This window comes from Rhineura floridana, chromosome 4, assembly GCF_030035675.1.
Source record: "Rhineura floridana isolate rRhiFlo1 chromosome 4, rRhiFlo1.hap2, whole genome shotgun sequence".
NCBI classification, from domain to species: domain Eukaryota; kingdom Metazoa; phylum Chordata; class Lepidosauria; order Squamata; family Rhineuridae; genus Rhineura; species Rhineura floridana.
This window is the reverse complement of record NC_084483.1, coordinates 174,847,352-174,872,416: the sequence shown is the minus strand read 5'-3', so window position 1 is coordinate 174,872,416 and position 25,065 is coordinate 174,847,352. Positions and strand designations below refer to the sequence as shown.

The 25,065-nt window shown below is 41.0% G+C and overlaps 1 protein-coding gene across 3 annotated transcripts in view; it reads right to left on the bottom strand.

Moving 5' to 3' along the window:
- The window catches only part of INTS7 (integrator complex subunit 7), a 64,124-nt gene that overhangs the window by 20,793 nt on the left and 18,266 nt on the right, over positions 1–25,065 (bottom strand). For all 3 annotated transcript variants that reach the window (XR_009762416.1, XM_061625268.1, XM_061625267.1), the window contains exons 8-13: positions 21,280–21,397; positions 19,502–19,636; positions 16,023–16,120; positions 14,097–14,336; positions 7,234–7,371; positions 6,431–6,637 (exon numbers count right to left, since the gene is read on the bottom strand). Coding sequence is in view for 2 of the 3 variants with exons in the window: in XM_061625268.1 (XP_061481252.1) it covers positions 6,431–6,637; positions 7,234–7,371; positions 14,097–14,336; positions 16,023–16,120; positions 19,502–19,636; positions 21,280–21,397 (936 nt within the window). In the remaining variant the exon portion in view is untranslated. The remainder of the gene's footprint in view (positions 1–6,430; positions 6,638–7,233; positions 7,372–14,096; positions 14,337–16,022; positions 16,121–19,501; positions 19,637–21,279; positions 21,398–25,065) is intronic.

The window sequence follows — 25,065 nt, the reverse complement described above, 5'->3', positions numbered from 1 at the left end:
CTGCTGGCCTGTTTAACTGCCCTAAACTCCCTGGAATACAAGGGTGCAATTGTGCCAGAGAGGGTGCTCAAGAGAGATCGTGTCAGTGCTCACTGCATCTTGCCATTCCCAAGTTAGGCAAGGACCTTGACAGCAGACATCTGAATAGGCCCCCCATCCCTGCCGGGAATCCTGGGGTCCTTCCAGAGGAAGGACAGGATATAAATTCTTATTTTTATTTTTTCTCACCAACAAGTGGTCTGGCAATGACAAAATGACAACAGGGTTGATTTCCTGCTCCACCCAATCCTCAGACCACTGACCACACTACTGGGTACAAAGACTATATTGAAGGCATGCCCAGCTCTGTGTTGGGCCAGTGACACCTTGAATTAGCCCCAAGGTTGCTATGGAGACCATGAAATCCCAAGCTAGGATGGACAAGGGGACCCTGGTGTGGATGTTGAAGTTACCAAGGACAACCATCCTGGGTTCTTCCAACACCACCTCCACCAGCTCAATCAGGGATTCCGCTGGGCAGCAGCATGGGTAATACACCAGTAGAATCTCTGACCTGTCTTTGGTCCGTTGCCAAATGCAGGCCTTCTAAGCTAGCCCTAAGCTGGAGAGGTCTCCTGGTGAGGGAGATGGAAGGCCTGTGGACTACAATGACCCCCCCACCCCTATAGTTTGGGCTATATTGGGTACGCAAAGCTGGGTCAAACCCACTCCACCTGGTTTGTCCACCCAGGTTATGGAGATGCACACCAGGTCAGTTTGCTCATCCACAATTAAATTAGAGGGTCCGGAGGATGAGCAACTTGATACCTGAAAGAGAGGGGGGCACAGAGATGACCTGTCTGTAAACCCGCTTGAATTGACTCCATCCCTCCATCAACCCTATGTCTCCCTCTACCTATAACCCACTCCTGAGGAAAGGAGAGTCCCTATTATAGACCATCTTGCTCTCTGCACTAGGCATCTTCGAAGATTTCTCATCACTAGCACATTAGGGCAATGTGTGGCCACAGCTGAAGAAAAAGGGAAGAAGAGCAGCTGTGTTTTCCAGTGGTGTAGGTTTAAGAAATCAGCAGCCAGGCAGCAGCAGATTTCAAGCCAAGGATGAGTTTTCTGTGTTTGTCTCTCCTTTGTGAAGGATGGCAAGAGATGTTAATGTAGATGCCTTATACGTTGAATTTTACCCTTTAATCCCCTTTAGTACCACTCCCTATATATATGTATGTGTGTGTGTGCGTGTGTGTATAGTATTTTTGTATTTTAATTGCATTTTAATTGCATTTTATGTATTTTAATGTTTTTGTGATTTTATTGTTTACAATTTTATTATGTACGTGCTTGATTTTATTTTTGTAAGCTACCTTGAGTGCCCTATTATAGGGTAGAAGGCCAGGATAGAAATATTTTAAATAAATAAATAAACTATATTATCCCAAAATAGGTCTACCCCCCTCAGTCTCTGCTCTTAATCCAGTGTTTCCAGTGTTCTCCTGTGCACTCGTCAAGAAAAAAGCAGACATAGGAGAAAGGTAAGGAGAAAAAGCACACGCAAGGGGGACATCTGTAAAGGGCATGTGGATACACAGCTTGTATGCCCTGTGCAGCAGCAGCATTTTGTCAATGAACACATTTGTCAGAGGTATGCTAATAAACAAAGCTCTATAATTTCCATATACATTCAAAGGGCAGAGCAAAAGACACAGGAAATAACCAAATCAGTATTTGCCCAATGAGATGAGCAAATTACTTTGCTGCCTTTTTCAAAGCTTCATAAGAAAATATAACTAGTTTAATAAAAAACTCAATCTAGGGCACATGCGTTGCACAGGAAACCAAACGCATCTATTTTCTCATACTGTGGTTTTTCTATTCAAATGGGCACTATTTTTGTCATGGCAAGCAATTAAATACATTTTCTGCTCTATATAAACTGAGCATTATTTTATTTCTGCTTGCCTGAGCTGACAAATTGCCTTGTTTCAGAGTCAGAAACATTCACACACACATTGTGCAATGCAAGACTGCGGCAATTTTAACAGACTTGGCAAGTTAAATAAGCCTTATGCCTGTCTTCTTCCCACCATATCAAGAGATTAGCTTTGAAGAAAACATTTTTAACAGCCTGCAGTTTTTGAGATCAAGTAGGGCAAGCTGTGTCTCACTGCACTGTGCATCCCCTCAAGGCATTTTTCGGCAGGCTCTCCCTCTTCCCTGAGAGGAAATAAGGGATTGCTGGCATCTGCACGATATATATTTCAATAAGCCATGTCGACAGAAGTTCAGGACAAAGTATATAGGGCCATCTCATTTTATCCTCACTATAAACCTGTGAGGCAGATTGGTGAGGGACCAGGCCAAGGTCACCTTTGAACCTTTGGGATGAAAAGGAATTTGAACTGTCTTCTAGGTCCCAGTTCAACTACTATACCACACCAAATTATGGCTCTCACATCTTGAATAAAACCTTGGGAATAAAGAAGCTTGTTGTTATGTGCCTTCAAGGCGATCACGACTTATTGTTATGTGTCTTCAAGTCGATTACGACTTATAGTGACCCTATGAATCAGTGATCTCCAAGAGCATCTGTCATGAACCACCCTGTTCAGATCTTGTAAGTTCAGGTCTGTGGCTTCCTTTATGGAATCAATCCATCTTTTGTTTGGCCTTCCTCTTTTTCTACTCCTTTCTCTTTTTCCCACCATTGTCTTTTCTAGTGAATCAGGTCTTCTCATTATGTGTCCAAAGTATGATAACCTCAGGTTCATCATTTTAGCTTCTAATGATAGTTCTGGTTTCATTTGTTCTAACACCCAATTATTTGTATTTTTTGCAGTCCATGGTATCCGCAAAGCTCTCCTCCAACACATTTCAAATGACTTGATTTTTCACTTATCTTCTTTTTTCACTGTCCAACTTTCACATCCATACATAGAGATTGGGAATACCATGGTCTGAATGATCCTGACTTTAGTGTTCAGTGATACATCTTTGCATTTGAGGACATCTTCTAGTTCTCCCATAGCTGCCCTCCCCAGTCCTAGCCTCCTTCTGATTTCTTGACTATTGTCTCCATTTTGGTTAATGACTGTGCCGAGGTATTGATAATCCTTGACAAGTTCAATGTGCTCATTGTCAACTTTAAAGTTACATAAATCTTCTGTTGTCATTAGTTTAGCGTTATTGACATTCAGCTGTAGTCCTGCTTTTGTGCTTTCCTCTTTAACTTTCAGCAGCATTCGTTTCAAATCATTACTGGTTTCTGCTAGTAGTATGGTATCGTCTGCATATCTTAAATTATTGATGTTTCTCCCTCCAATTTTCACACCTCCTTTGTCTTGGTCCAATCCCACTTTCCATATAATATGTTTTGCATATATATTAAACAAGTAGGGTGATAAAACACACCCCTGTCTCACACCCTTTCCAATTGGGAACCAATCAGTTTTTCCATATTCTATCCTTACAGTAGCCTCTTGTTCAAAGTATAGGTTGCGCATCAAGACAATCAGATGCTGTGGCACCCCTATTTCTTTTAAAGCATTCCATAGTTTTTTATGATCTGCACAGTCAAAGACTTTGCTGTAGTCTATAAAGCACAGGGTGATTTCCTTCTCAAATTCCTTGGTCCGTTCCATTATCCAACATATGTTTGTGATATGATCTCTGGTGCCTCTTCCCTTTCTAAATCTAGGTTGGACATCTGGCATTTCTCACTCCATATATGGTAAAAGCCTTTGTTGTACAATCTTGAGCATTACTTACTTGGAATTGGGATGTATATTGAATGCTTCCAGTCTGTGGACCATTATTTAGATTTCCATATTTCTTGACAAATTTTTGTCAAAATTTGGACAGATTTAGTCTCAGTAGCTTGTAGCAACTCTATTGGTATGCCATCTGTTCCTGGTGATTTGTTTCTTCCAAGTATTTTAGATCAGCTTTCACCTCACATTCAAAAATTTCTGGTTCTTCATCAAACGGTTCCTCCATGAATGAATCTGTCATCCTTGTATCTCTTTTATAGAGTTCTTCAGTGTATTGCTTCCATCCTCCTTTTATTTCATCTCGGTCAGTCAGTGTGTTCCCCTATTATTTCCTACTCTTGGTGTAAATTTCCCTTTAATTTTTCTAATTTTTTGGAATAGGACTCTTGTTCTACCCTTTTTGTTGTCCTCTTCTATTTCTATACAATAACTATTGTAATAGTTCTTTGTCCCTATGTACTAGTCGCTGTATTATTGCATTTAGGGTTCTAACCATGTTTCTGTCTCCTTTTGCTTTCCTTCTCTCTTTAACCATTTTAGGAGTTTCTTCAGTCATCCATTGGGGTCTTTCTCTCTTTTTAACTAGAGGTATTTTCTTTTTGCATTCTTCCCCGATAACGTCTCTGACTTCACTCCATAGTTCTTCTGGTTCTCTGTCAACTAAGTTTAAAGCCTCAAATCTGTTCCTTATTTGATCTTTATATTCTTCTGGGATGTTATTTAAACTGTATTTTGGCATTATGATTGCTTTGTTCTTCTTTAGCTTTACTCTGATTTTTGATATGATCAGTTCATGATCTGTACTGCAGTCTGCTCCTGGTTTCGTTTTCACAGAAAGTATGGAAATTCTCCATTTTCTGCTACCAATTCTATAATCAATTTGATTCCTATATTGACCATTTGGTGATGTCCATGTGTACAGTCGTCTTTTCGGTTGCTCAAAAAATGTGTTTGCAGGAAACAAATGATTGGCTTCACAGAATTCACAGAATTCTCCTGCTTCATTTCTATCTCCTAAGCCCCATTTCCCTACAATTTATAGTTCTTCTCGGTTCCTACTTTTGCATTCCAGTCCCCTATGATTATCAGCACATCTTGTTTGGGTGTGTGATCAATTTCTTCCTGTACTTCTGAGTAAAATCTCTCCAATTCCTCTTCTTCTGCATTTGGAGCACAGACTTGGATGATGGTTATGTTAATAGGTTTCCCGTTAAATCTCATTGATATAACTCGCTCAAACTTTGCGTTATAGCTCCTAATTGCTTTTGCTACATCACTTCTCACTATTAAAGCAACCCCATTTCTTCTTAATTTCTCATTTCCTGTATGAAATATTTTGTAGTTGACCGATTAAAAATGTCCCATTCCCGTCCATTTTAATTCACTCACACCAAGTATAGTAATGTTGATACGTTCCATTTCTTGCTTGACAATTTCTAACTTTCCCTGGTTCATGCTTCTCACATTCCATGTTCCTATTGTGTGTATCATACAACTCCAGACACTCCTTTCGCATCTGTGCACATCAGCCTCTGGGCTTCCTTTCGGCTCTGACCCAGCTGCGTCATTAGTCACAGCGCTACTCGTACTTGTCCTTTGTTCTTCCCCAGTAGCTCGGTGAGTGCCTTCTGACCTGGGGGTCTCATCTTCCAGCACTATCTCGTGTTGCGTTTTGGATACTCTGTTCATAGGGTTTTCGTGATAAGGGGTATTCAGAGGTGGTTTACCACTGCCTTCCTCTGAGAAGGCACTTAAAAACTACTTATATTCATTACTCTCCCCCATCTTAGGATTCCTACACCCTTTTCAAGATTAAGTGGTAGATTCAGCGTTTCTCAAATTTGCAATTAATAATGTCAGAAAAAAGGTTATGATTTGATTGGTGCAATAGGTCCATAAGATGAAGCTGCGCCCCCAAGACATTAATGTCAATGATGTTATTTATGTAACCAGATCAAAATTAGTTGCAACGTATCTACCTCATAATGTATTTCCAATGCAATGGGATAAGTCACTCTCCCTAGTTAAAAATTTGGGCTCCTACTAGGAGAAAGGGAGGCATATAAATCTAATAAATAAATAAAAATTTCAAGAATGCAGAATATAGTACCATTCTGGCAAATGCAGCATTGGCTTAAATAAAGGTAAACAAAAGGAGGAGGACAGATCCTTATATCACGGAAAAGAACTTTGGTGGCACTTGGCCAATTACACAAGGAATCTGAGATTGCTCCTATTGCAGCCAAGATTGCTATTGTTCAAACTCTGCCTCCTTTATGCTCATTTGATGGGAAAAGTTAATGCAGGCATGAAAGTGATGGGTTCATACCTATTCTCTCTCAGGCAGCAGTGATTAACTTAGTTATTACTGAAGTAAATTACCTAAATTACTAATGAAATTATAGTTGGCATAAAGGTCTTCACTCCTGCATTGCTCACACTGCCAATTAGGAAGTGACCAAACCACCTAGACTGCCATGTGGCCAGGGAAAAAGTGAAGAACTTCACTGCTGGAGTAAACTACTGCTGTTTGAGGGAGTAGATGTGAAAATGCTTTTTGTTTCTCCGAGGCCTTTGAAGAAGTCTAGTTAAAAAACAGAACATGTGAAGGACAACTGCTTTAACCTTTGTATCTGCAATGAGTAAGGGGGAAAATAATTTACACTGACCGTTAAAGAGGCTATTCCTTTGTGATAAGATTTTAGTGACTCAGCAATGCAAGAAAGTGCTGAACTATAATCATCATCTTGCAGCCCTGTTAGGCACTGCTCTGCATGGGAGAACTCCTTCAAACTGTTTAGCCAGAAGTAGAAGTGTTCTGAAGCCACCTGAGTCAGCAAGGTTTGATACAGCTCTCTGGCCATGCCATGGTTACCCTATGGAAGGCAACAAGAGGGACACATTTACAGAAAGAATACACACACATCTCTGTGCTGAAACTAATGAAAAAACAATGACAGACACATCATCTGAAATTGTTAAACCATTTTTTAAAGGAGCCTTATAATTTAACGGTTTAATATACCCCAGGAGTGGACCTTTGAACGTTCTGGAAATCTTGCTCTCCCCACTGAAACTTCCATAATCTTTCCCACACCCTCCACTGACTGCGCCTGCTGAGGATATATACTCCAATTAGCAGTTTCCAAAATGAGATTATAAAGAAAAGTATTCAGACCCTACTATGCCTCCAATGACATCATTTGAAATCTTTGAAAAAAGCAGCTGAGAAAAATTGATCCACCGGTATTTGGAGGCCAGAATTATAGTAATTCACATATTTTATCTTTACTTATAATTCTTTTTCCTTAGTTCAGCAAAAAAATGCAGCCACTTCATATCACGTAGGTGAGGCAATTACCTCCCATATAGGATTTATATACACACCATATATATAATTTTCCTTGAAGGGTTACTTTAAAATGAATAGGCTTGCCTAATGGGAAAACTACAGTATTATAATCATACATACCATTCTAGAAGCTTGTCTGGCTATCCTATAAGCTGTCCATCCATTGGATACATTTTCAAGCTGCTGTTTGATAACAGTTTTAACTTCAGAAGATAAAGTCTTCTGACTGGCAACAAATATCACAGTAGCAAGAGAGACCTAATGAAGAATTAACAGCAGAAGGCTGAATGAAAATTATACAGAGACTATTTAAACATAATGCTGAACCACAGTTTGCCATAACCAGCCTGAGCCTTATGCTCACAGGTTCTCTTCACTCCTCGACAATCAATAGTTCTGTTCCTGGTTTATTAGTAAACCATAGTTCACCTCCCAATCACAAACCACAATCAAACTGTGGTATGCAATCCTGGCTTGTGGGGAAACTATGGGTTACATTCTTATGGTTTGTGTAAGAACAGCCTGCTGGATCAGGCCAATAGCTCATCTAGTCCACCATCTCACAGTGGCCACCCAGATGCCTATGGGAAGCCTGCAAGCAGGACCTAAGCACAAGAGCACTCTCCCCTCCTGTGGTTTCCAGCAACTGGTATTTGGAAGCATACTACCTCTGACTATGGAGGTAGAACATAGCCATCAAGGCTAGCAGTTGGGTTAGTTTGCTGGGTTTGGACCAACAGGTTTGCTGTTAAACCAGGAGTGGAAGAATTCAGTCTCTGCCAGGGCTGTGGAGTCGTTGGAGTCAGAAGAAATGTACCGACTATGACTTCAAATTAAATTTTGATTGACAACTTTTTTAAAATATAAATTCAAAATGTCAAAGAAGCTTCCCATGAAGTCAGCTGTGGTTGAGCATTTCATCATAACTCAAGATGGAAAACATTTTATGTGTCATTGTATGACACAGGACCCAGATGAAGACAAATGCTGTGATGCCAAGATCAGTGCATATTCAGGCAGCGATAAAAATGCTCCTATGAGAGCTTCCAATTTAAAAAGACATTTACAGCCCTTTCCAGGGCTGTGGAGTTGGAAGCCATTTTGGGTGGAGTCGGACAGTAGAAAAATAGAGGAGTCGGAGTAGGAGTTGAAGGTTTGGCATACTGACTCCACAGCCCTGGTCTCTGCACACAGTAGGAGTATGAAAGGGAAAGAGAGAGACTAAGGTTCATTAACCTTGGTTTAGTGTTACATCTGAACAACATTGGTTTGAAAGTGTAACCACTCCAGTCCCAAACACACTTCCAAATGAGCTTAGGACCAAGCCCAACCCTCTTGAGCTTGAACACTTTATTGATTGATTTACTTTTTATCCCACCTCCCAGTAGGATCCCAGGGCGGCAAACAAAAACACTAAACACACTATAAATCATCATAAAAACAGCCATCAACATATATTAAAACAAAACATTTAAAAACATTTTTTAAAAAAGCTTTACAAAGCATCTTAAAAAGCAATTCCAACACAGACATAGACTGGGATAAGGTCTCTACTTAAAAGGCTTGTTGAAAGAGGAAGGTCTTGAGTAGGCACTGAAAAGATAATAGAGATGGCACATGTCTAATATTTAAGGGGAGAGAATTCCAAAGCATAGGTGCCACTACACTAAAGGTCCGCTTCCTGTATCTGTTGGGAGGACCTCACCTGCAAAGCGTAGTGATCAACTGGGTATATAAGGGCTATTTGTATTTGTCTCATGGATTTCAGTGGAAATTGCTTCCAGTGGGTATGAACAGGATTGCAAGCTTTGGTCATTAAACATGGGGCTATATTCAACTATGTCACTGAAATTAATGGATATGACTAGCTTAAGGCCACTGATTTCAGTGGGTCTAATCTGAGTATGACCCTGAGTAGTTGGATACAATTCATGGTAGTGAAATGGCTTCATCCCTTGTAAGAGCCTGGTGAATTGAAATAAGAATCCATCTAGTCTAGCATCTCTGGTCAGCCAGATACTACAAGCAGGACATGAACAATTCTCCTTTATTATTGCTCCCCAGCAACCTGAATTTTGTATTGCCTCACGGTTAATGAGCACTTATGCATGAATTTATCTAATCCACTTTTAAAGTCATCTAAGCTAATGCCATCATCACATCTTGTGACCATAAATTATATGATATCTGAAGAGCACTCTTTTTCTCATCTGTCCTCAGTCTACTACAAATCAATTTCACTGACTGATCCAAGTTCTAGTATTATGAAAGGACAAAAAACCTCTCTATCTGCCTTCTCCACATCATACACAATTTCATTAGCCTCTACATGTCTGACTTCTAGGCTTTTTTCTACATTAAAAAGCCATTTCTTGTAGGGAAGGTGCTCTAAACCTTTGATCATGTTGGTGCCCCTTTCCTGCACTTCTCCATTCATTTCATTTTTCAGGCTTATGCAGATATTTAAAAAGCAGAAATACATTCAAGAACAGTCACAATAAATTACTAGAACAAAATGCCATGAAAATACTCTATGTAGCTCAAGCAATAGGCTGTTTCAGTCCTCTGCTCATTAGATCTGAAATGCCCTTATCAGGCGCACACGCCAGGATTTGGAATTGGGCCCAGGATTGGTCCCTGCCCAAAGCCTGTCCCTCTCTAGACCCTTTCTCCAAGCCTCAGCAAGAGAGCTGAGGGAGCTTCCTATCACCCAGCTCCTCCACCTCTGCTCTGCCTTTGCTATTACTGGCAAGGCTAGAGGAGAGTCCCCATGGCCTCACCCTACCAGCTTTTCCACACATCTAGGTTTTGCACAGCCAGAAGACACCCTGCCACAATAATGCATTACCATTGCTCCTCCCACCACCTCTACTGGCCTAGCTGCTGTGGTAACTGTGACTCCTCTGGTGGCTCAGCCACTGGCACTCTCAATGGCTTCCAATGGGCAAGTTGTAGCACCAGTGAGTGACTTGGGCAGTAAACACAGAAGATTTGGGTCCAGAATAAGAACATAAGAACATAAGAAGAGCCTGCTGGATCAGGCCAGTGGCCCATCTAGTCCAGCATCCTGTTCTCACAGTGGCCAACCAGGTGCCTGGGGGAAGCCGGCAAGCAGGACCCGAGTGCAAGAACACTCTCCCCTCCTGAGGCTTCCGGCAACTGGTTTTCAGAAGCATGCTGCCTCTGACTAGGGTGGCAGAGCACAGCCATCATGGCTAGTAGCCATTGATAGCCCTGGTCCTCCATGAATTTGTCTAATCTTCTTTTAAAGCCATCCAAGCTGGTGGCCATTACTGCATCTTGTGGGAGCAAATTCCATAGTTTAACTATGCGCTGAATAAAGAAGTACTTCCTTTTGTCTGTCCTGAATCTTCCAACATTCAGCTTCTTTGAATGTCCACGAGTTCTAGTATTATGAGAGAGGGAGAAGAACTTTTCTCTATCCACTTCCTCAATGCCATGCATAATTTTATACACTTCTATCATGTCTCCTCTGACCCACCTTTTCTCTAAACTAAAAAGCCCCAAATGCTGCAACCTTTCCTCATAAGGGAGTCGCTCCATCCCCTTGATCATTCTGGTTGCCCTCTTCTGAACCTTTTCCAACTCTATAATATCCTTTTTGAGATGAGGCGACCAGAACTGTACACAGTATTCCAAATGCGGCCGCACCATAGATTTATACAACGGCATTATGATATCGGCTCTTTTATTTTCAATACCTTTCCTAATTATTGCTAGCATGGAATTTGCCTTTTTCACAGCTGCTGCACACTGGGTCGACATTTTCATCGTGCTGTCCACTACAACCCCGAGGTCTCTCTCCTGGTCGGTCACCGCCAGTTCAGACCCCATGAGCGTATATGTGAAATTCAGATTTTTTGCTCCAATATGCATAATTTTACACTTGTTTATATTGAATTGCATTTGCCATTTTTCCGCCCATTCACTCAGTTTGAAGAGGTCTTTTTGGAGCTCTTCGCAATCCCTTTTTGTTTTAACAACCCTGAACAATTTAGTGTCATCAGCAAACTTGGCCACTTCACTGCTCACTCCTAATTCTAGGTCATTAATGAACAAGTTGAAAAGTACAGGTCCCAATACCGATCCTTGAGGGACTCCACTTTCTACAGCCCTCCATTGGGAGAACTGTCCGCTTATTCCTACTCTCTGCTTTCTGCTTCTAAACCAATTCTTTATCCACAAGAGGACCTCTCCTCTTATTCCATGACTGCTAAGCTTCCTCAGAAGCCTTTGGTGATAATTAAGTGATAGTTAAGTGATAATTTGGTGATAATTAAGAATACTAAAGCCAGGAGAGTCTGAAGATAATAGATGTGAAATATTTGGGTATAAGACCATAACGACAGCCCTGCTGGATCAGACTAAAGACTTATGTAGCCCAGCAACATATTCCCACACTGGCAAACCAGATGCCTCTGGGAAGCACACAAGCAGAACCTGAGGGCAGCAGTCCTCTCCTGCTATTGTTCACCAGTAAATGGCACTTAAATGTTGCCTCTGATGCCAGAGGGAGTTTAGAGCCTTCATAACTAGTAGCCATTGACAGCCTTATCCTGTGAATTCGTTTAAATCCCCTTTCAAAACCATTTAAGTTGGTAGCCATCACTGCATCTTGTGGCAGTAAATTCCATAGTCTAACAATATGAATTCTTCACAATATGCATTGTGAAGTGCTTGCTCTTGTTTGTCCTGGACCTCTCACCATTCAGCTTCATTAGATGAACTAAGTTTCTAGTATTATGAGAGAGGGGGGAAAACCCCAAATTATCCACTTCCTCTACAGCACATACAACTTTATAAACCTCTATCACCTCCCCTCTTAACACACCTCAGACACAGTAAACTTTCCTCATAAGGAGCAATTGCTCCAGCCCCCTGATCTGTGTTTGCTAAGGCCAAGCAGATAGTAAACCCAGGCTGCGTATACACCAGAGTGTTAACATGCATGTGGGTTGCATAGATTGGATTTTTCTATGTGTGCTATTGTGCATGGTTCTTCCAAACGTGAGCACTTGCAACTCAACTCTGTCTCTCAATGTGTCCCCTCCACACTAGTGAGCAGTGCTTGATGGGACGTATTTGCACTGCATGTTGTTGTCTCCTCCCCTCAATTAGTACCTGCCTCCCCTCCCCAAGTTATCCATTGTGGGCATGCACACAGGTATTTGTTTAACTGTGCACCTGACCATTTTTTAAAAAATATTGAGATAAAAGTTTTCTGACTTCCACAAAATATGTTTTTTAAAAAATGTGCGTAGCATGCTAGGTCCTACCAGCAGCCCAGTGAGAAGCACCTTGCCAACAGAAGTAAGAAGTGTGGTGATAGATAATACCCAGCAAAAACAGTACCATGCACATAAAGAAACACCAGCCCATACAGTGTGCCTCAATATGTCCACAGTTGGATACTATGCAATATGTTGGTTTTTACCCCCTTCACTACCTTATTATCTGTAGACTGGGACAATCTGGATTAAATTGGGGGGGATCACTTGGATGAGGACACTATTGTGTGGACGACATCAAAAAAAGCACACGTGGGATGCATCAAATCCACTTTAAACTGCTGTGTGTGTCCACAGCCACAGTGGAAAATGTAATGCTTTTTACAGTATCTGTCATTTCCAGACCAAGCTGATCATCCATGTAAAACAAGTGCCACCTACTGGACTACAGAATAATAAGGCTGCAAACTTCCTTAGCAAAAAGTCACATTGAGATCAATGGGATTTACTCCTGAGTAAACATGTTGTAGATCTCAGATGCAGGCTTTTCAGTTTTCCTTTATTAGCTGAATACTACAAGCATCTGTTTAATGCTCACTTAAGTTTATAGCTTTAACATGCCACTCCTCTGTACTATCAACGGCACTGGTCTCCTTTGTTTCTAAAATCATTCAATTCACCTGCTTCACCTTTCATCCGTTCTTCAGCTGGGAATCCCTTCCCATTCTATCATGTCTCCTTATTAAAAGTCCCAGCATACATCTGTGGTCTCTCCTGCTTTCTTTTTTCTTGGTTGTCTGTATCTTTGACATTTCTACTTCTCTCTTTCCTGGTATGCAAAAAATCTTCAATACCAATCTTCTCATGGTTTCGCAGACAGATTTTCCTGCACTGCAAATCTCTTCTTGTGCTGAACTTAATTCAGTATCACTTCCATTTCTCTTTATACATCTTATGTTTCTTTGACTGTACACTTTCAGGCAAGGCCCTTCTGTTTTCCCCTATTCTCAGACTGTAAAATGCCTAGTGTGTAAGCGCTACATAAATACACCTTTTTCAATCATCACACTCACTTCATAGCAATGCAAGGTGTTTAGTGACATCATTCATTAATTTAAAAGCCATAGTCCATCATTCTAGCACCTTACCTAGAAACACATTTGTCTACTGACAGCTAACATTCAGACAATATCTAGAAACTTCATAAGAAGTTAATCCCTCAAATCTGCTAGAAACTTATCAGCTTTGAAATCAGAGCTTGTTTTTTGAGCCTCACAGCTGTGGCAGCCACTGACAGACCTATCCTGCACTGAACGCAAGATATGCTTTCAATCACATGTTAACATTATGGGTTGTATTCAACTAACTCCTGCTCAGAGTACACCCACTGAAATTAACCTAAGATCGTCATGCCTGTTAACTTCAATGGGCCTACTCTGAGTAGGACTAGCAGTGAATACTAACCAATGGTTTGCCATAATGTGCTGTTAACTCTCTCGTGAGTTCAAGGTCACATTTCCATACACCACACATTATGAGAAGAGCGCAAAAATACAGCAACCTTGTAAAGACATCATGCTTTACACTGCATTTACAAGTACAGCAAGTTGACTTTTATGTGCACTGTCAAGCTACAACACATTATACTAGCCATTTACAAAACAGTTATTCAATCTGATTCTACCCAGGTCTAGCTGTTATGAAGAACAGTATTCTGGAATCAACGTGCCTTACCAAAAGCTCTTGCTGTTTATCAGACTCAGATCTTCCAATCACTTTATAGAGATCCATGAGGTCTCCCAGCATTCCATCTCCTAAGACCGGTAACTGCATGGCAATAGCTGCCAAGCAATGACACATGAGGATCCTGGCAGCATCTTGAGAACTGTGCAGCTGTGTCAACAAGGACTCAACAATGGATTGGCTCAGATGGGGGCGACACTTGGCTAGCTTCACCATGCAAGTGAGTGCTATCTGCATTGAAACAAACAACACCTTTTCAGCATTCATTACACGTCTGTCAGAGGATACTCATTTTTGGTCACATCGTTTATGTAATCAAGAAGCTACAAAATAAAGAAAGCAAAAAATAGAGAGGCATTCTATCAAACTGTCAAACATTATAAAACAAAGAACATTGCAGGGTGGGGATTCAGAGGAATAATTCTTCAGTGTTACAGGCTAATTTTTATAATGTAGATACAGAATCTGTTCATCTCCCACCTGAAAAACACTGGCCCAGTTCAGCTATAATACTAAACCATAGTTTAGTGCTGTTTAATTTAGTGCTCGGGTTCCTGGACTGTCCCCTTCCTTCTCTTCCTTTTGCCAGCTGCAAGAAGATTGCGAAGCATCTGCTGCTTCTAGATTTAGAATGAAGCTGAGCTGGTTATGTCTGAAAAGGATAAACTGAGGTTAGCTTAAACTATGAGTTATTGAAACAAGTCATGATCAAACTGTGGTTTATGATCCTGACATTTTTCAACCAACCATATAGTTTAACCAGAGTTCCCAGGTTGAATGTTACAAGAAATTGATGCTTCTAATTTCCTCCTCACAGCCAGGCCAAAAGTGTAGGGGGGATACAAATAATGGTTTAGCATTACCTCTAAACTAGGCTGCTGAGTAAATCTTTTGCTGCCATCCTAAACCCATTTACTGAGAACCAAGTTCCATTCAAAAGCTCTCTAATAAAGAAATTTAGGGTTGCACTCTTACGCATGCTTGTAAGGAAATCTCACAAAACTCAATGAGATGCATGCCTCAGTAAACACAGGACAGCACTCTAAGTTCCATCTCTGCTTCAATCATCCACCAACCCCGTTTTTACATAGACACGACTGAGGGTATGTATAGTCAAAGCATATAATATTACTACTACTTATTGTATGGAACATCTAAGTGAAATAAGCAATGCATTCATTTGTTTCGAGTGTTTTTATTATCATTGTTCTCAGATTTTTAATGTCTAATGTATTTGTATGTCTATTTTGTACATCGCCCAGAGTGGCTGGATAACCAGCCAGGTGGGTGACTAATAAATTCAATAAATAAATAAATATAATTTTTTCTGACCACTTGGTCCCCATGATCTCATTTGATCATCAGATCTTACTCTTTCCTTATATGGAGTGGTCCCAAAAACAGAGAAACGCAAATGCTGGGTGAGATAAGAAGCAGCAGCGGCAAAGGCCAGGCAGGTAGGATGAGGCCACCAGTGGGTTTGTGCCAAGGGGAAGCAGCAGCAAGTTGCATCCCTGTATTGTTCAGGACAGGAAGCAGGCCTGACCTGGAAGGTCTTTTGAGGGCAGAGCTCGCCAGGTTTCCTGCTGTGGAATATTAAGCATCTGGATCTGGTTAGTTTTCTTGCAGTTCTCTCTTTGACCAGAAATTAGTGGCAGCACATACATAAGACACCTCACTAATGCTTCCCAAGATCCCACTTTCAGAACTTGCTAAGTTCTTGAGTCCTGACCTTGATTTGTGTACATTGTGTAATGCTTGGGCATATATTTCCACTTTTAAACATGAAAGGTGACCTCCTGTAATTAATCAGACCAGGAACAAAGTATCTCCACTATAACTACCTAAAACCTCCACTCCTCTTCCATAAATTAATATGGTAGACAAATGGGAGGATGGGAAGAATACAACGCTTACCTTTAAAGTTGCTTGAGTACCTGGACTGCTGACTTGGCTACAAAGAACAAGAAGGGATTCGAGGCCAAAGACTGCATCTTGCTCCAATGGCAAAAGATCTAGGACAAATAATTAACACTTTTATTCCTTATTCTTTTCATACTAGTCACTGTGGTCCTCATAACTGTGAAAGAGGCCAAGAAGACTTTCTGTTATATAGATTTGGAAATGTGGAATATAGAACACATCTTGCTACAGTAATATAGCACAGCCAAAAGAGTTTCAAATACAAACAAATTCACGTTCTATCAGGTTCAAAACACAAAAACTGAAAGGGACAGGGTGTAGCTCAGTTGTAAAGCATTTGCTTTGCATGCAGATGGTCCCAGATTCAATCCTTGCCATCTCCAGGTACAATTGGGAGAGACTCCTGCCTGAAACCTTGGAGAGCTGCTGCCAATCAGTGTGGACAATACTGAGCTAGATGGACCAATGGTCTGACTCAGTTTAAAGTAGCCTCCTATGTTCCTACGAAATGCTGTCAGTTCTAGCTTGCATGCGTTTCTTGTTGTTAAGCAGGCCATACTGGCGTTATGAAAAACATAGCATAACTATTAGATGTGCCTATAAACTAGAAGGCAACACTATCTTTAAATGTCACTTTCATCAAATGGGCATAAAGAGACAAGAGTAGGATGTCTGTGCAGCCCACACAGTGGTGGCACCCTTCAAGCTCAGCCCCACTGATTAATCAGCAAATAAATCCTAATCTGCAATTAAAGTTTTGAATCATTTTATTTATTTACTGCTTAATATTTTTAGGGGGAAAATCACACTTCTTTTTATCCAAAAGGCTGAAAAGTGATAGAAAAAAAATCTCTAAATGGTTTGCAAATATCATAAAATATTACAAATCAAAATCAGAAAACAAATACATTTTTTAAAAATTCATCAGTTACCAACAATCAGCAGCTGAACAGAATAACCCTGCCTAAACATCAGGAAAGACCAGAGTAAACAGAATCTTTAACACACATTTATAAAATTCAATCAATGCAGCTTCCCAAATCTCTTTTGGGAGAATATTCCAGATGGTTGGTGCTACAACTGAAAAGACCTATTTACATGGGTTTCTAGATAATAATTCTCAAGCCATTTATAGTCAGCAGGGTTTCCTCTGAGGAACGCAAAGACTGATGTGACCTGTAATAGGCAAAATGGTCTGCTACGTATCCTGGTCCCAAGATGTTTAGGGCTTTGTATGTCAATTATGAAACTTTGAAATTGGCTCAGTAGCAAATAGGTAACCAGCGCAGATGCCTAAGCACAGGTGTAACATGTGCATAGCCAGATTTTGGCTACAGCATTCTGCACTAGCTGCAGCTTCCAAAACACACACCAGGGCAGCCCCATATAGAGGGCATTATTAATTTATTAGATTTATGTCCCGCCCTTCCTCCCAACAGGAGCCTAGTAATCAAGGTGTGAGGTTACTGATGTGTGGACCATAGAGGAGAGGCTATCCCTGTACAGGAACAGGAGTAACTGTCATACCAACTGATATTTGAGCACCTGGGCCTCATTATCTAGATCTAGGATTACTCCCAGACTACATACCTTCTCCACTGGAGAGAGTACGACTTAGTCCAGAACAGGTAAGCATCCTAATTTCCAGAACCATCTACCCATAACGTTCCCTGCCTTGTCAGGATTCAGATTATTAGCTCTCATTCCGCCCATTGCAGTCTCCAGGCACTAGGTAAGGACATGCATAATCTTTCCTGACTCAGATGATACTCAGTTCTATTTCTCTGTGTCATCTGCATATTGGTTACACTTAATGCCTAATGATTGTCCTCAATAGCTGTATATGGATGTTAAATTCCATTGGGGAAATATAGTGCCTTGCAGCACTCCTTGGCTCAACTGTTGGGGGACTGACTGCATCAGTCACCCAATCCTACACTCTGGAACCATCTCTGTAGGTAAAAGTCAATCTATAGTAATATAGTGACCCCAGCTCACACAGACAAACCAGGAGAAAGCCACTGTTAGTGGTATAAAAAGCCCAGCAAGATGAACAGGGGTGCTCCCTCCCCCAAAGAACATCATCCACCAGGGCAGCCAAGGCAGATTCTGTCCCAAAATCAGGCCTGAATCCAGAATCAAATGGGTCCAGATTAATCAGTTTCTTCCAAAAATGCCTACAGCTAAACCACTGCCACTCTCTCAAGCAACTTACCCAAAAAGAAGTATTAGCAACTGTGCAGTAATTGGGGGGGGGAAACTCTGGATCCAGGAAGTTCTCTTAACTAATAGTCACACCACCTCCTCTGTCAAGGCAAAGGCACCACTCCATCATGCAATGATGAATATACCACTCCCTGGCTCGAGCCAGTCAAACCCATCTGGCTAGCTTTAATCAACCATGATGCACAAGAGCTGACAGGTCAAGTAACAGGCTGCACAGCAGCAAGTACCTTGTCCACATCCTCAGGCCTCAAAACTGGAAATTGATCCCATAAAATAGGACAAGATAAAATAGGATGCTACTAAAGCTTGGCAGCCTAGTAGTTATTCTGTGAGGAAAGGCTAGGAGACATGGCCCCTATAGGGGCAACCCCAGAAAAACTGCAGGAAAGCAGGATGGCAGAGAGCAGGCCCTGGTTGCTGGGACAACAAAGCCATAGCTTATCATTGCTGTTGGGTGGCAGCAGACAAGGAATAGTTACTCGGTTGCCATGGCAACAAGGATGCAGTCCCCAACCCCATTGGGACAGGAGGCCTCAGAATGTTTATTGGAGGGCTTGGGGGCACACATGGTTTGTCTGCCACATTTAGAACTGGCATAGCAATGGCTGAGGAAAATTCTCTAATGGTTAGCTGGTTGCTGGGAACCTGAGTCCTGAGATGGAAGAGAAGACAAATTTGATAAGGTCCGATCCTCTGCTTGTCCCTGTCTGAGGTCAATGTGGAGAAGTGGCTTTAGGTCCTTTTCTTCCCCATACATTTAACCACTTGTCTATATCAATTTAAAAATGGTACTTGATTCCAGGAATAGCCAACATGATGCCCTACTAATGATGTTGGACTCCAATTCTCATCAGCCTCAGTCAATGGCCAGGGATGTTGGGAGTCTAGCAGCATACCTTTGGCTACCACTGCCGTAAACCATAAGAAATGTTGAACAAAGCTCAAAAGATGGGAAATGGCCCAAGTGGTTTCAAATACAGATTTATACATGGAAGCTTCAAATTAAGAGCAATGTGCTGATTTATATTAGGAAAGCCAGGTAGCCATGCATAGCTCTCATTCCAACAAAATATCAGATAAGCAATAGAAAACAGCAGAAGTTAAGAATATTTACTTGAGCTGTCAAGTTTAGCAGCAAAGGTAACATGTCACAGCAGCTTAGTTTGTTTCCAAAGGAAAACAGAGCACATTACACCAAACATGGAGAGACGTACTATGTTCAGCACACTACCCACTCTTTGAATTACCTTTTTCCTGGCAGGAAGCAGCTATATTTGTCAGAATTCGCACTCCATGAGCTGCAATCCCCCGATTATTATGGTAACAGCATTCTTGTGCTAGTTTGACTAGATCAGATGATCTTGCTGTAGAAGCTGCTGTTCCTAAGTGAGACATAGTGGGTTACTTCTAAATAGCAAAGCATTACGTACAGCCTTTCTTTTCCACAGTTTAAGAGCAAGGCAAAACAGGATGATGGTCCTATTTGAATCATTGCCTGACGTCCAATTGTGAGTTTGTGAAAGACTCTAAGTTACAAGTGTTTCATTAGCTAGGAATTAAGACTGGTGTAGCTCATCAGTCTACACAAGTGGCAAGGCTTTCAGGAAGGCAAGTAGCAGCAGGAGTCCTTCTCACAACTTGCTCCTTCCTTAGTGCCTCCAGAGGGACAGGGGAAGGGGTACTCATGCCACTTTTGGGCTTCTCTAAATCCCAAAAGGGGTAAAATATGACTCTGTCCCTCCCACCCAGGTGCTTTGCTCATGGCAGTGGTACCAGGGTGAGGGCAAGGCCCAAGTTGTTTTATTCATGAGCAAAGCAGTGTGCACAGAGGTCTTAGAGGAGGGAGGGCCTAGAGAAGACTACAAATAATGTTGGCTAGTGGGTTAAAATTGTGGAACCCGTGCAGAACTGTACTGTTCTTCCAAGACACTCAGATCAGTCATGTGGCCACTGTCCAAAGCCAAATATCCAAGCTCCAACCACTGGAATATATCCTATATTCAATCACTCTCTCTATTTTATTTGTAAGTAAAATGGTAGGTACCTCCCACCTTTACAGAAAAAAAATCTGCTGGATGGCCTTGGGTACCTTACTATTTCTCAGCCTACCTGGCTTCAGAGGCTTGTTGCAAGGTTAATATGCTGGTCTGAGTTTGGAGGAAGAGCACAATACAAAGACAACCGATTATTCATTCAAACTCAAAGGACTACCAAAGATAAGCAGCTTTAGACCCCGATAAAATCAACAGGACTTCACATAAACTAAATCAAGACTCAAATCACAGATGGCACCAACATTCTAATTAATCTATTGTTGTTGTTGTTGTTATATGCCTTCAAGTCGATTACGACTTATGGCAACCCTATGAATCAACAACCTCCAGTAGCATCTCTTGTAAGTTCAGGTCTGTGGCTTCCTTGATGGAATCAATCCATCTCTTTTTTGGCCTTCCTCTTTTTCTACTCCCTTCTGTTTTTCTCAGCATTGTCTTTGCTAGTGAATCTAATTAATCTAGACCATCTTATGTGGCTGGAGCACTGAAGATGGTTTAAATCAGCCCTGCACACTAATATGTTTTCAATCAAAAGGTTCAAGCAATTTTGTTAGGATACAATGTTGTGTGCAGCCAAAACAGAAATCGAGGTACTCAAGCTACTTAAAAAGATAAGCAATATATTCCACCACCAGTCTTCTTGTCTATCATATTAATTTGTGTAAGAGCAGTGCAGGGTTTAGGAATGAGTCTACACAGAGAAGTGGGGTGTCTAAGAATACTGAAATGGGAGGCAGCTATAGTACAGAACTAGATTCTCAGTTTATAATTTCAGTTGTTATCATAGTCCTACAATGTGATTAAAATCAGATCTGCAGTTTTTGAACCATTTCAGTGCCTTCCAAAAAACACCACACTTTTCAACATTAACAGTGTTGAAAAGGCTGAAAAGCACCACTTATATTATAATGCCTGCAACAATAAGAAAAATGAAAGCATGCCAAAATTGGACCAATCTAATTTATTCATACCTGGAGCAATGCTGAAGTATTGTATGATAGCTATTGTTCCCGACAGTGTGGAAATTACAGACAGCATGCCTAGTTTCAAGCTGTCATACGGCGTTTGAAGAGCAGATTCACAGAGTGCCTAAAATCCAAGAGACAGAGTAATTTTAGTACAAGGAAACCACTTTCCACACGAGAAAAGAAATAATTAAAAAATCATCAATGTCTGTTAATCACAGATGATTTGCATGCATACACATACATAGGGTTGCCATATTCCAGTTACACAAATCCGGGCAGGTTAATTTGCATATTATGTAAAGTATTTACATATCGTGCAAATTATTTGCATATTATTTGCATATTATGCAAATATTTGCATATTAATATTTGGATTGTCCAGTTGTTTTGTTTTTGTGCCTAGGAATTACCACCAAAAACTGGGGAAAGATGTGAGAAAAATTTTTTTAAAAGCAACATTTTCAGCCTTAAATGCCTAGACTCTAGTTTCCAACACTATGGAGTATTTATTAAGAGAATTTATATCCTGCCCTTTTGCTGTTAAACAGAGCTCAGCACAGCTTACAAATATAATAAAAACAATAAAAATACACAATCAATATAAAAACATAATAAAAACACAAAATAGCAACAAACATAAAGTAAGTCAGGGCAGCAGTACGGTTAACCATATACGATATATTTCAAAGATGTGGTGGGTGGAGAAAAACAAGAAGCCAAAATGTTAGGAAAAGGAGTCTTTCACACCACATGCTCAGTTCTAAATACTGTTGCAGCAAGTTTTACAAGTTCCTCCAGTATTCCACTGGTGCAGGCACTCAGACATTCAAAGTATCTGTATGTTTCTTAGGTTTTATAAAAGCAGAGCTTTGCTTAACTCAAAATTTCTTCTCCCTTTGATCAACCACATCTACACAGGTTCCACCTCCATACTCAAAATGAAACTAGGCCTGGAAGTGTGCAACAACCCCACACATACCTTGCTAATTAGATTATCAATGCCAGGATGTCTGTCTTATCGACTACTTCCCCCCCCCCCCGGGCATCATGAAAGACCCAGTCCTGGGCTCAGAAACAAAATAAATATCTGGTCCTCTTCAAAGTATTGATAAGCCTCTTGTTTTAATTGAAATAATAATTATAAATTCTTGTTCTTATCACTAATGGGAGTTAATTATCTTGCATATGCTGCTGTTGCTTCTATGGCTGTAACGGAGTGAGGTTAAAGATAAGTGAAATGCAAATAGGAAAAAAAAAACACAGAAGGCAGTAACACTTTCCTAAATGTAATACCATACCAACCACAAGATTCCTATGAGTAAGGCAAAAAACTAAGCATCTCACAACCAGTCAGGATTCCTAACCAAAAACCAAAAATATGATAAATGAAGAAATATTTATATAAGCATGACTATCAAATATATTTATTATTTACACAAACTGTAAAGATATTTATAGTGCAATCCTAGGTTTATTTATTCAGAAGCAAGTCCCAGTGTATTCAGTGGAACTTACTCAAAACAGGGACAGAACCGTAACCTCAAGTGATAAGCAACTTCATTCACACAACCCAAAATTCCGAATCATGCCACTTTACGCTGTTTTGCAACTGTTTATACTTGTTTTTATGTTTATTGGATTTTAAATGGCTTTATTTCTTGTTGTGAGCTGCCTTGGTTTCCAACCCTACCTCACAGGGGTGTCGGAAAGACTCCATACACACACATGCACACACTGCAGATGTATAAATACATACAGCCCATATAATAGTTGATTGTCAAACCAGTTGGTCATTGCAGAAAAATCAGTATTAGTTTTAAAAAAATCAGTATTAGTTTCCTACAGAATAAAAATTGTAATACCTAAGTAAGCCCTGCCTACTTGCTTTAAAATAGGACTGGAGAAGGGGGCAGAAAGAGTTAGAACACAAACACAATTCTTTTTTACATTCACTCCAAAGTCCCATTGATTTTGAGCACATTCATAACCATGTCTACTCAAAAGTAAGTCCTATTGAATTCAATGGGATTTACTCTGGGCATATGGGATTAGCATTGCTTTTACAAAAAGCAAGCAATGGGAAGGTTTTCAAAACACTGCCCAAGATCTGACTCCAGCACACAAGATGAAAAAAAACTGAAATGTATATACTTACCCAATTTATGAGATTTTCAGATAAACGGGGTGAAACCACCATTTTGTTTTCTAGACGCTGCCTCAGGTCAATGAAACTGAAACACAATCCCTGATTGGCTGCAATCCTGAACAGGCGGGGTTAAAGCTAGGAAGTGCTATACAGTACTGTTTAAAGAAAGATTTAACAGTCGGGGGGCAGCTGACATTTTTATGCATATCTCGAGAACCGGACCACCTAGAAACTTTTTTTAAAAAAAATTAAAGCTGAGAATCCGGGCCACCTAAGGGGCTAGCAGGGCGCTGGGTGGCATGCATAGAATCCAGGTAAAACCTGGCTAACCGGGCAATATGGCAACCCTACACATACATCACTTCACATGGCTGAGCATGTGAAGCATCTCCACTGAAAAGAATTTGAATGTGTAACAATAAGCAATATCTACTAACAAATCCCATTAGCGCAATGATTTCTGCTTGCGCAACAGGACTTTCCCTCCCTCCCTCCCCCCGCACCCTCCCCAGATCTGCCCCAGAGGATTGGAGGAACCCCTAGAGCAGGTTTGGAAAACATGTGGGAGGAGAGGGAAAGAATGTTTCATTGCAAAACAGAAATTCTTATGCTGATGGAACACTTGCCTCAGCACTATGTTGGATTTCACCCAAAATATTACACTTAGCAATTATATAGTGCCTGGGTGTTCAAAGTGCTTTTCACACACATTCTCTCAGTGCTCCTTATAATAACCCTATAAAGTTGATCAATATTATCCCCATATAGTAGGTGGGGGAGTGGATGCTGAGCAGCAGCATCTTGCCTAAGACTCCCTGTGAGAAGATGGAGCAGACTTGCTCTCTGTTGCTCCAGAGGGCAGGATCAAAATGAGTGGGTAGAAGCCACAAGCAAAGGATTTCAGTTAATATTAGGAGAAGCTTCCTAATGCAAAGAGCTGTTTGATAGTGGAAAAGACCACCGCAGGAGGTGATGGGCTCTCATTTTCTGGAGGTATTTAAACAGAGGCTGGATACCTGTTGAATAAGGAATTGGACTGCATAGTCTCCAAAAACCCTTCCAGGTTTAAAACTCTGTGGGTGGTATCCAACTAAACAGTTCCACAGTTTCAGCTGTGCAATAGAACTTCTCTGGCCTCTTCTTCCCCCTTACACCCCCTTAAATCCCCCAAATGCTTAGTTGGATACCACCTTACGATTCTATATGATGAGACTTTGGGCTGTATCCAATGCATGCATTCTGCTAACACAAAGATTTCCATTTGCCTAACAGAACTCTCCTATCCTCCTCTGCCCACACAGGCCATGCATCCTCCCAGAACAGATTTAGGAACCCCAGAAACATATTCAGGGGGCATATAGGGAGAGCAGAGGAAGTCCATTGTGCAGCCAAAGGCCTCTGCGGTGATGGAACAAATGCACTGAATAGCCCCCTATAACTGGGAGCTTCTGGGCTCACAGCTCACATTCTTAGTCATCACATCATGCCAGCTCCTCCTCAAGGTTATGCAAGGTGCCAGAAAAGCTCTACCTGTGCTGTTTCTCACTTGTAATGGCTGCTTCACCCACGCATGTCATTGGCGATCAACGTGCCACTATGAAATTAGTCCTAGAAGCTACTCTCAGAAATGAGAATCTGTGCAC